Raw genomic sequence first — 12803 nt, forward strand, 5'->3', positions numbered from 1 at the left:
GAGTAGTATGGTAGTGTGGATACCCTATTCTGAGTAGTGTGATAGTGTGGATACCCCATTCTGAGTAGTATGATAGTGTGGATACCCCATTCTGAGTAGTATGATATTGTGGATACCCTATTCTGAGTAGTATGATAGTGTTGATACCCTATTCTGAGTAGTATGATAGTGTTGATACCCCATTCTGAGTAGTATGATAGTGATAGTGTGGATACCCCATTCTGAGTAGTATGGTAGGTGGATACCCCATTCTGAGTAGTATGATAGTTTGGATACCCCATTCTGAGTAGTATGGTAGGTGGATACCCCATTCTGAGTAGTATGATAGTGTGGATACCCCATTCTGAGTAATATGATAGTGTGGATACCCCATTCTGAGTAGTATGATAGTGTGGATACCCCATTCTGAGTAGTATGATAGTGTGGATACCCCATTCTGAGTAGTATGATAGGTGGATACCCTATTCTGAGTAGTATGATACTGTGGATACCCTATTCTGAGTAGTATGATAGTGATAGTGTGGATACCCTATTCTGAGTAGTATGATAGTGATAGTGTGGATACCCTATTCTGAGTATTATGATAGTGATAGTGTGGATACCCCATTCTGAGTAGTATGATAGTGATAGTGTGGATACCCCATTCTGAGTAGTATGATAGTGTTGATACCCTATTCTGAGTAGTATGATAGTGATAGTGTGGATACCCTATTCTGAGTAGTATGATAGTGTTGATACCCTATTCTGAGTAGTATGATAGTGTGAATACCCTATTCTGAGTATTATGATAGTGTGGATACCCCATTCTGAGTAGTATGATAGTGTGGATACCCCATTCTGAGTAGTATGATAGTGTGGATACCCCATTCTGAGTAGTATGATAGTGATAGTGTGGATACCCCATTCTGAGTATTATGATAGTGTGGATACCCCATTCTGAGTAGTATGATAGTGTGGATACCCCATTCTGAGTAGTATGATAGTGTGGATACCCCATTCTGAGTAGTATGATAGTGTGGATACCCCATTCTGAGTAGTATGATAGTGATAGTGTGGATACCCCATTCTGAGTAGTATGATAGTGTGGATACCCCATTCTGAGTAGTGTGATAGTGTGGATACCCCATTCTGAGTAGTATGATAGTGTGGATACCCCATTCTGAGTAGTATGATAGTGATAGTGTGGATACCCCATTCTGAGTAGTATGATGGTGATAGTGTGGATACCCCATTCTGAGTAGTATGATAGTGATAGTGTGGATACCCCATTCTGAGTAGTATGGTAGTGTGGATACCCTATTCTGAGTAGTTCAATAGTGTGGATACCCCATTCTGAGTAGTTCAATAGTGTGGATACCCCATTCTGAGTAGTATGGTAGTGTGGATACCCCATTCTGAGTAGTATGATAGTGTGGATACCCCATTCTGAGTAGTATGGTAGTGTGGATACCCCATTCTGAGTAGTATGGTAGTGTGGATACCCCATTCTGAGTAGTATGATAGTGTGGATACCCCATTCTGAGTAGTATGATAGTGTGGATACCCCATTCTGAGTAGTTCGATAGTGTGGATACCCCATTCTGAGTAGTATGATAGTGTGGATACCCCATTCTGAGTAGTTCAATAGTGTGGATACCCTATTCTGAGTAGTATGATAGTGTGGATACCCCTTTCTGAGTAGTATGATAGTGTGGATACCCCATTCTGAGTAGTTCGATAGTGTGGATACCCCATTCTGAGTAGTATGATAGTGTGGATACCCCATTCTGAGTAGTTCGATAATGTGGGTACCCCATTCTGAGTAGTATGATAGTGTGGATACCCCATTCTGAGTAGTATGATAGTGTGGATACCCCATTCTGAGTAGTATGATAGTGTGGATACCCCATTCTGAGTAGTTCGATAGTGTGGATACCCCATTCTGAGTAGTTCGATAGTGTGGATACCCCATTCTGAGTAGTATGATAGTGTGGATACCCCATTCTGAGTAGTATGACAGTGTGGATACCCCATTCTGAGTAGTATGATAGTGATTGTTTGAATACCCCATTCTGAGTAGTATGATAGGTGGATACCCCATTCTGAGTAGTATGATAGTGATTGTGTGAATACCCCATTCTGAGTAGTATGATAGTGTGGATACCCCATTCTGAGTAGTATGATAGTGTGGATACCCCATTCTGAGTAGTATGACAGTGTGGATACCCCATTCTGAGTAGTATGATAGTGATTGTGTGAATACCCCATTCTGAGTAGTATGATAGGTGGATACCCCATTCTGAGTAGTATGATAGTGTGGATACCCCATTCTGAGTAGTTCGATAGTGTGGATACCCCATTCTGAGTAGTTCGATAGTGTGGATACCCCATTCTGAGTAGTTCGATAGTGATAGTGTGGATACCCCATTCTGAGTAGTATGATAGGTTGATACCCCATTCTGAGTAGTATGATAGGTTGATACCCCATTCTGAGTAGTATGATAGTGTGGATACCCCATTCTGAGTAGTTTGATAGGTTGATACCCCATTCTGAGTAGTATGATAGTTTGATACCCCATTCTGAGTAGTATGATAGTGTAGATACCCCATTCTGAGTAGTGTGATAGTGTGGATACCCCATTCTGAGTAGTATGATAGTGTGGATACCCCATTCTGAGTAGTATGATAGGTAGATACCCCATTCTGAGTAGTTCGATAGTGATAGTGTGGATACCTCATTCTGAGTAGTATGATAGTGTGGATACCCCATTCTGAGTAGTTCGATAGTGTGGATATTAGTCTCTTTGGAAGTGTTCTGATTCTCTGCCCTTCTCCAGAATTGTACACTCGTGCTTTCCAAAAGCATTGGATTAATGCAAGTATGGCCTGAGGGACTTTCTAACCTATTCCTGACACCATTCCATTTCTTTTAAATAGGGGCGAGTACGACTGCACACTTGTCTGTGTTACTGTGAGGTTATGTCAAATGGGAATGTCCATCCTTGGCATAGATCATAAAGTTATATTTGCATGTATTATTATACTCTCGCTTTCCATTCTATATGACTTCTCTCTCCTCTGTGTCTCCGTTTGATGACGTCATCATGCTCCCCCTTGCCCGTTTAAAGATGTAATGTTTTGTACCCCCCTGCAGTGCCATTGACAGAAGATGACTGGGTCCCTCTAGAGCTGTGCTTTGGGATGCCTCTCTTCAGCTCCGAGCTCAACCGCAAAATATGCCGAAAGATCGCCTCGCACGGCCTCTGTAGCAAAGACAGGTACTGGAGGAAAAGAATGAGGTTTCGTTGTTGTCTTGGGTGGGAAATGGGAGAAGTGTTCATTTCTAAGCGGTCCTTTGTAGCTCAGTTGGTATAGTATGGCGATGTTAACTCCAGGCTAGTGGGTTTGTTTCCCTGGACCACTCATATGTAAAATAAATGCATAAGTCGCTCAGGATAAAACCGTCTGCTAAATGGCATATATTTTATTATTATTTACTACTATTGTTATTTTTTAAGAACGAAAGTTGACGGTGTAATTCTGTGTTGTTTCAGCCTTCAAGACTTACTTCATTCCAGCCGAACACTGTCATTGAAGGTCCTGAGTTTTGTTCAGTCGTTCCAGGTAAAAGGTCTCTCTCTGTGTGTTCTGTTCTATTCTGCCTCATTGCCACTTGAAGAGCGCTCCTATCAAACCAGCCAGTCGCATAATGACAATCAGAACACTTTGTTTCCCTTTGAAATAACACTCAAGTCTAGACAGACATCCCCCACATAAAAATAAGTATGGCTGGTTTCATTACTTCCATGTTCTGTACCTCACCCAGCCAATAACCCTGATATGACTGGTCTGTATTAGGTCCTGGTCATCAGAGTGATCTGTAGTGATATGACTGGTCTGTATTAGGTCCTGGTCATCAGAGTGATCTGTAATGATATGACTGGTCTGTATTAGGTCCTGGTCATCAGAGTGATCTGTAATGATATGACTGGTCTGTATTAGGTCCTGGCCATCAGAGTGATCTGTAATGATATGACTGGTCTGTATTAGGTCCTGGCCATCAGAGTGATCTGTAATGATATGACTGGTCTGTATTAGGTCCTGGTCATCAGAGTGATCTGTAGTGATATGACTGGTCTGTATTAGGCCCTGGTCATCAGAGTGATCTGTAATGATATGACTGGTCTGTATTAGGTCCTGGTCATCAGTGATCTGTAATGATATGACTGGTCTGTATTAGGTCCTGGCCATCAGAGTGATCTGTAATGATATGACTGGTCTGTATTGGCACCCTATGGGCTCTGATAGGCTGCTGCCCTAATTGAACCCTATGGGCTCTGATAGGTGGCTGTCCTAATGGCACCCTATGGGCTCTGATAGGCTTCTGTCCTAATGGCACCCTACGGGCTCTGATAGGCTGCTGTCCTAATGGCACCCTATGGGCTCTGATAGGCTGCTGTCCTAATGGCACCCTATGGGCCCTGATAGGCTGTTGTCCTAATGGCACTCTATGGGCTCTGATAGGCTGCTGTGCTAATGGCACCCTATAGGCCCTGCTCAATGGTAGTGCACTATATAGGGAATAGGGTGCCTGGTCAAGGTAGAGCACTATATAGGGAATAGGGTGCCTGGTCAAGGTAGTGCACTATATAGGGAATAGGGTGCCATTAGGGTAGTGCACTATTTAAGGAATAGGGTGCCTGGTCAAGGTAGTGCACTATTTAAGGAATAGGGTGCCATTAGGGTAGTGCACTATTTAAGGAATAGGGTGCCATTAGGGTAGTGCACTATATAGGGAATAGGGTGCCTGGTCAAGGTAGAGCACTATATAGGGAATAGGGTGCCTGGTCAAGGTAGTGCACTATATAGGGAATAGGGTGCCATTAGGGTAGTGCACTATTTAAGGAATAGGGTGCCTGGTCAAGGTAGTGCACTATTTAAGGAATAGGGTGCCATTAGGGTAGTGCACTATTTAATGAATAGGGTGCCATTAGGGTAGTGCACTATTTAAGGAATAGGGTGCCATTAGGGTAGTGCACTATTTAAGGAATAGGGTGCCATTAGGGTAGTGCACTATATAGGGAATAGGGTGCCATTAGGGTAGTGCACTATTTAAGGAATAGGGTGCCATTAGGGTAGTGCACTATATAGGGAATAGGGTGCCATTAGGGTAGTGCACTATTTAAGGAATAGGGTGCCATTAGGGTAGTGCACTATATAGGGAATAGGGTGCCATTAAGGTAGTGCACTATATAGGGAATAGGGTGCCATTAGGGTAGTGCACTATTTAAGGAATAGGGCGCCATTAGGGTAGTGCACTATTTAAGGAATAGGGTGCCTGGTCAAGGTAGTGCACTATTTAAGGAATAGGGTGCCATTAGGGTAGTGCACTATATAGGGAATAGGGTGCCATTAGGGTAGTGCACTATTTAAGGAATAGGGTGCCATTAGGGTAGTGCACTATATAGGGAATAGGGTGCCATTAGGGTAGTGCACTATATAGGGAATAGGGTGCCATTAGGGTAGTGCACTATATAGGGAATAGGGTGCCATTAGGGTAGTGCACTATTTAAGGAATAGGGTGCCTGGTCAAGGTAGTGCACTATTTAAGGAATAGGGTGCCATTAGGGTAGTGCACTATATAGGGAATAGGGTGCCATTAGGGTAGTGCACTATTTAAGGAATAGGGTGCCATTAGGGTAGTGCACTATATAGGGAATAGGGTGCCATTAAGGTAGTGCACTATATAGGGAATAGGGTGCCATTAGGGTAGTGCACTATTTAAGGAATAGGGTGCCATTAGGGTTGTGCACTATATAGGGAATAGGGTGCCATTAGGGTAGTGCACTATTTAAGGAATAGGGTGCCATTAGGGTAGTGCACTATATAGGGAATAGGGTGCCATTAGGGTAGTGCACTATATAGGGAATAGGGTGCCATTAGGGTAGTGCACTATTTAAGGAATAGGGTGCCATTAGGGTAGTGCACTATTTAAGGAATAGGGTGCCTGGTCAAGGTAGTGCACTATTTAAGGAATAGGGTGCCATTAGGGTAGTGCACTATATAGGGAATAGGGTGCCTGGTCAAGGTAGTGCACTATTTAAGGAATAGGGTGCCATTAGGGTAGTGCACTATTTAAGGAATAGGGTGCCATTAGGGTAGTGCACTATTTAAGGAATAGGGTGCCATTAGGGTAGTGCACTATTTAAGGAATAGGGTGCCATTAGGGTAGTGCACTATTTAAGGAATAGGGTGCCATTAGGGTAGTGCACTATTTAAGGAATAGGGTGCCTGGTCAAGGTAGTGCACTATTTAAGGAATAGGGTGCCATTAGGGTAGTGCACTATATAGGGAATAGGGTGCCATTAGGGTAGTGCACTATTTAAGGAATAGGGTGCCTGGTCAAGGTAGTGCACTATTTAAGGAATAGGGTGCCATTAGGGTAGTGCACTATTTAAGGAATAGGGTGCCATTAGGGTAGTGCACTATTTAAGGAATAGGGTGCCATTAGGGTAGTGCACTATTTAAGGAATAGGGTGCCATTAGGGTAGTGCACTATATAGGGAATAGGGTGCCATTAGGGTAGTGCACTATTTAAGGAATAGGGTGCCTGGTCAAGGTAGTGCACTATTTAAGGAATAGGGTGCCATTAGGGTAGTGCACTATTTAAGGAATAGGGTGCCATTAGGGTAGTGCACTATTTAAGGAATAGGGTGCCATTAGGGTAGTGCACTATTTAAGGAATAGGGTGCCATTAGGGTAGTGCACTATATAGGGAATAGGGTGCCATTAGGGTAGTGCACTATTTAAGGAATAGGGTGCCTGGTCAAGGTAGTGCACTATTTAAGGAATAGGGTGCCATTAGGGTAGTGCACTATTTAAGGAATAGGGTGCCATTAGGGTAGTGCACTATTTAAGGAATAGGGTGCCTGGTCAAGGTAGTGCACTATTTAAGGAATAGGGTGCCTGGTCAAGGTAGTACACTATATAGGGAATAGGGTGCCATTAGGGTAGTGCACTATTTAAGGAATAGGGTGCCTGGTCAAGGTAGTGCACTATTTAAGGAATAGGGTGCCATTAGGGTAGTGCACTATATAGGGAATAGGGTGCCATTAGGGTAGTGCACTATTTAAGGAATAGGGTGCCATTAGGGTAGTGCACTATATAGGGAATAGGGTGCCATTAGGGATACTACCTTGATATTACATTTAATGGCAAAAAAGTATTTAGTCAGCCACCAATTGTTCAAGTTCTCGCAAATAAAAAGATGAGAGAGGCCTGTAATTTTCATCATCACTGTACTCTCTACTCCTCTGTAAACTGGTCATCTCTGTATACCAGTCGCAAGAGCCACTGGTTGATGCTTATTTATAAAACCCTCTTAGGCCTCACTCCCCTCTATCTGAGATACCTACTGCAGCCCTCATCCTCCACATACAACACCCGTTCACTCCCCTCTATCTGAGATACCTACTGCAGCCCTCATCCTCCACATACAACACCCGTTCACTCCCCTCTATCTGAGATACCTACTGCAGCCCTCATCCTCCACATACAACACCCGTTCACTCCCCTCTATCTGAGATACCTACTGCAGCCCTCATCCTCCACATACAACACCCGTTCTGCCAGTCACATTCTGTTAAAGGTCCCCAAAGCAGAAACATCCCTGGGTCGTTCCTCTTTTCAGTTCGCTGCAACTAGCGACTGGCGGCTGAAAAAAACACTCAAACTGGACAGTTTTATTTCAACCTCTTCATTCAAAGACTCAGTCGTGGACACTCTTACTGACAGTTGTGGCTGCTTTGTGTGATGTATTGTTGTCTCTGCCTTCCTGCCCTTTGTGCTGTTGTCTGTGTACCATGTTTTGTGTTGCTACCATGTTGTGTTGCTTCCATGTTGTTGTCATGTTGTGTTGCTTCCATGTTGTTGTCATGTTGTGTTGCTACCATGTTGTGTTGCTACCACGTTGTTGTCATGTTGTGTTGCTTCCATGTTGTTGTCATGTTGTGTTGCTACCATGTTGTGTTGCTACCATGTTGTGTTGCTACCACGTTGTGTTGCTACCACGTTGTTGTCATGTTGTGTTGCTACCATGTTGTTGTCATGTTGTGTTGCTACCATGTTTTGTGTTGCTACCATGTTGTGTTGCTACCACGTTGTGTTGCTACCACGTTGTTGTCATGTTGTGTTGCTTCCATGTTGTTGTCATGTTGTGTTGCTACCATGTTGTTGTCATGTTGTGTTGCTACCATGTTGTTGTCATGTTGTGTTGCTTCCATGTTGTTGTCATGTTGTGTTGCTACCATGTTGTTGTCATGTTGTGTTGCTACCATGTTGTTGTTATGTTGTGTTGCTACCATGTTGTTGTCATGTTGTGTTGCTACCATGCTGTGTTGTCATGTGTTGCTGCCATGTTGTTGTCATGTTGTGTTGCTACCATGTTGTTGTTATGTTGTGTTGCTACCATGTTGTTGTTATGTTGTGTTGCTACCATGCTGTTGTCATGTGTTGCTGCCATGTTGTTGTTATGTTGTGTTGCTACCATGTTGTTGTTATGTTGTGTTGCTACCATGTTGTTGTCATGTTGTGTTGCTACCATGCTGTGTTGTCATGTGTTTCTGCAGTGCTATGTTGTTGTCTTAGGTCTCTCTTTATGTAGTGTTGTGGTGTCTCTCTTGTCGTGATGTGTGTGTTGTCCTAATATTTTTAATCCCTTCCCCGCTTTGAGGCCTTTTGCCGTTTGGTAGACCGTCAATGTAAAGAAGAATTTGTTCTTGACTGACTTGCCTAGTTAAATAAAACAATACAAAAATAAACTTGAAAGTACCTGGGTACACAACAGGAAATGTTATTAAATGTTTTCCAACTGTACATTTACATTTGAATTTCATATTGCACAATTCCAGGTATTTGTTATTGGACAATTCCTGCCCTTTCAATCCATTTTCTTCCGCTTGGTGCCTAATGAACACGACCCTGTACTGTATTATACACAACTGACCTTTGACCCCTGACCTGTGTGTCCTATAGGATGGCAGCCAGGGTCAGCCCGACCCTGACAGTGGAGTGTCCGGTCCTCTCAGCCAGCCCCCGGCCGAGTCTGGTGTTCCGCTGCCCGCTCTCAACCTCATCTTCAAGGATGGACAGCTGAGGGAGTGGAGTGGGCGAGCACCTCCACCTCTCCACATCTCAGCCCTGCAGAAAGACCAGACCTTATAGACCCCTCCACATCTCAGCCCTGCAGAAAGACCAGACCTTATAGACCCCTCCACATCTCAGCCCTGCAGAAAGACCAGACCTTATAGACCCCTCCACATCTCAGCCCTGCAGAAAGACCAGACCTTATAGACCCCTCCACATCTCAGCCCTGCAGAAAGACCAGACCTTATAGACCCCTCCACATCTCAGCCCTGAAGAAAGACCAGACCTTATAGACCCCTCCACATCTCAGCCCTGCAGAAAGACCAGACCTTATAGACCCCTCCACATCTCAGCCCTGCAGAAAGACCAGACCTTATAGACCCCTCCACATCTCAGCCCTGCAGAAAGACCAGACCTTATAGACCCCTCCACATCTCAGCCCTGCAGAAAGACCAGACCTTATAGACCCCTCCACATCTCAGCCCTGCAGAAAGACCAATGTGTTTTGCCACCTTAAGTACGTGTTTCTGATGGACTTTCCCTCCTCCTCATATTGTCCTATGATCAGAACCAACCCAACCTCCCTCCTCTTCCTCGTTTTGTCCAATGATCAGAACCAACCCCTCCTCCTCTTCCTCGTATTGTCCTATAATCAGAACCAACCGAAACCCCTCACCCTCCTCGTCGTATTGTCCTATGATCAGAACCAACCCAACCCCCCCTCCTCTTCCTCGTTTTGTCCAATGATCAGAACCAACCCCTCCTCCTCTTCCTCGTATTGTCCTATGATCAGAACCAACCGAAACCCCTCCTCGTCATATTGTCCTATGATCAGAACCAACCCAAATCCTCCTCCTCTTCCTCATATTGTCCTATGATCAGAACCAACCCCTCCTCCTCTTCCTCATATTGTCCCATGATCAGAACCAACCACTCCTCCTCTTCCTCATATTGTCCTATGATCAGAACCAACCCCTCTTCCTCATATTGTCCTCTGATCAGAACCAACCCATCCCTTCTTCCTCCTCCTCGTATCGTCCTATGATCAGAACCAACCACTCCCCCTCTTCCTCGTATTGTCCTATGATCAGAACCAACCCCTCCTCTTCCTCATATTGTCCTATGATCAGAACCAACCAACCCCTCCTCTTCCTCATATTGTCCTAGGATCAGAACCAACCCCTCCTCTTCCTCATTGTCCTATGATCAGAACCAACCCCTCTTCCTCATATTGTCCTATGATCAGAACCAACCCATTTCCTCTTCCTCATATTGTCCTATGATCAGAACCAAACCATCCCCTCTTCCTCCTCCTTGTATTGTCCTATGATCAGAACCAAACCATCCTTTCTTCCTCCTCCTCATATTGTCCTATGATCAGAACCATACCATCCCCTCTTCCTCCTCCTTGTATTGTCCTATGATCAGAACCAAACCATCCTCTCTTCCTCCTCCTTGTATTGTCCTATGATCAGAACCAACCCAATCCAACCCCTCCTCCTCCTCATATTGTCCTATGATCAGAACCAACCCAATCCAACCCCTCCTCCTCCTCCTCCTCCTCCTCCTCCTCCTCGTATTGTCCTATGATCAGAACCAACCCAACCCTGCATGATACCACTGCACTAAATATTTCAGAAAATTCTTTGTCATTGACGTGTTGTTGCTTTCATGATAAAATGTGGGGACTTTAAATGTCACCGTGAGACTAGTGTGGTGCTCTTCTCTTCTATAGCCTATAGATAGATCCATCATACAGCATGTTGACTCAAAACCCTGTTCCCTTTTCATCCTAGTTTACTTTCACCCATGCTGGTATTGCTGTTGCTCGTGATGACTCCCGGAGGAGCAGTTGGCTTTAGGTCATCCTTGGATCAGAAGAAAGCTTGACCTGAGCTTGTCTTTTTTTTTAAAGAAAACAAATACTATTTGAACCCAGGTCTGCTTGGGTTATCCAGACAGCACCAAAGCCTGGACCTAATCCCTCACAGAGAAGAACCATATTACAATCTAATCTATCTATGATTCTGTTTATTCATAGTGGGAGTTTTTCCCTGTCAGAATCTGTAATGCCACTTCGGGAATAGGAGTACAGTATTACACTCAGTATTACACTCAGTATTACACTCAGCAGTACACTCAGCAGTACACTCAGCAGTACACTCAGTAGTACACTCAGTAGTACACTCAGTAGTAGTACACTCAGTAGTAGTACACTCAGTAGTAGTTCACTCAGCAGTACACTCAGCAGTACACTCAGCAGTACACTCAGTAGTAGTACACTCAGTAGTAGTACACTCAGTAGTAGTACACTCAGTAGTAGTTCACTCAGCAGTACACTCAGTAGTAGTACACTCAGTAGTAGTACACTCAGTAGTAGTACACTCAGTAGTAGTTCACTCAGCAGTACACTCAGTAGTAGTACACTCAGTAGTACACTCAGCAGTACACTCAGTAGTAGTACACTCAGCATACACTCAGTAGTAGTACACTCAGTAGTAGCACACTCAGCAGTACACTCAGCAGTACACTCAGTAGTAGTACACTCAGCATACACTCAGTAGTACACTCAGTAGTAGTTCACTCAGCAGTACACTCAGTAGTAGTACACTCAGCAGTACACTCAGTAGTACACTCAGTAGTACACTCAGCAGTACACTCAGTAGTACACTCAGTGATCCATCCGTGCTCTCTTTTCCTTTTTATTTGCATGGAAGAGTTCAGTCTCCCATTTCCACCCCATAGTGGTTGTTTTATTTGCATGGAAGGATTCAGTCTCCCATTTCCACCCCATAGTGGTTGTTTTATTTGCGTGGAAGGCTTCAGTCTCCCATTTCCACCCCATAGTGGTTGTTTTATTTGCATGGAAGAGTTCAGTCTCCCATTTCCACCCCATAGTGGTTGTTTTATTTGCATGGAAGGCTTCAGTCTCCCATTTCCACCCCATAGTGGTTGTTTTATTTGCATGGAAGGCTTCAGCCTCCCATTTCCACCCCATAGTGGTTGTTTTATTTGCATGGAAGAGTTCAGCCTCCCATTTCCACCCCATAGTGGTTGTTTATCGTTGTTGATGACTATGATGAGTGTGTAGAGACCATTGTGTGGATTACACCATCACCTCATCAACCTACCCAATACCTAACCTAACCTATACCTAAACCCTTCATAACTAGTCTCCTATCGATGGATTGATCTATCAGACCCCTACCCTTCATAACTAGTCTCCTATCGATGGATTGATCTATTATTGACCCCTACCCTTCATAACTAGTCTCCTATCGATGGATTGATCTATTATTGACCCCTACCCTTCATAACTAGTCTCCTATCGATGGATTGATCTATTATTGACCCCTACCCTTCATAACTAGTCTCCTATTGATGGATTGATCTATTATTGACCCCTACCCTTCATAACTAGTCTCCTATCGATGGATTGATCTATTATTGACCCCTACCCTTCATAACTAGTCTCCTATCGATGGATTGATCTATTATTGACCCCTACCTTCCATAACTAGTCTCCTATCGATGGATTGATCTATTATTGACCCCTACCCTTCATAACTAGTCTCCTATCGATGGATTGATCTATTATTGACCCCTACCCTTCATAACTAATCTCCTATCGATGGATTGATCTATTATTGACCCCTACCCTTCATAACTAGTCTCCTATC

The 12803-nt window shown here is 44.0% G+C and overlaps 1 protein-coding gene across 2 annotated transcripts in view; it reads left to right on the plus strand.

Annotated features, from left to right (window-relative positions):
* The window catches only part of LOC139373879 (protein FAM91A1), a 101588-nt gene extending 91382 nt beyond the window's left edge, over positions 1–10206 (plus strand). The window contains exons 22-24 of one of the 2 annotated variants that reach the window (XM_071114974.1): positions 3134–3257; positions 3534–3603; positions 9013–10203. In XM_071114974.1, the coding sequence (XP_070971075.1) occupies positions 3134–3257; positions 3534–3603; positions 9013–9201 (383 nt within the window). In that variant the 3' untranslated portion in view covers positions 9202–10203. Of the gene's footprint in view, positions 1–3133; positions 3258–3533; positions 3604–9012 lie in introns of both variants that reach the window. The other variant, XM_071114975.1, reaches the window with a different exon arrangement.
* The last annotated feature ends 2597 nt before the right edge of the window (positions 10207–12803 follow it).

Source organism: Oncorhynchus clarkii, chromosome 18 (genome assembly GCF_045791955.1).
Source record: "Oncorhynchus clarkii lewisi isolate Uvic-CL-2024 chromosome 18, UVic_Ocla_1.0, whole genome shotgun sequence".
Lineage (NCBI taxonomy): Eukaryota > Metazoa > Chordata > Actinopteri > Salmoniformes > Salmonidae > Oncorhynchus > Oncorhynchus clarkii.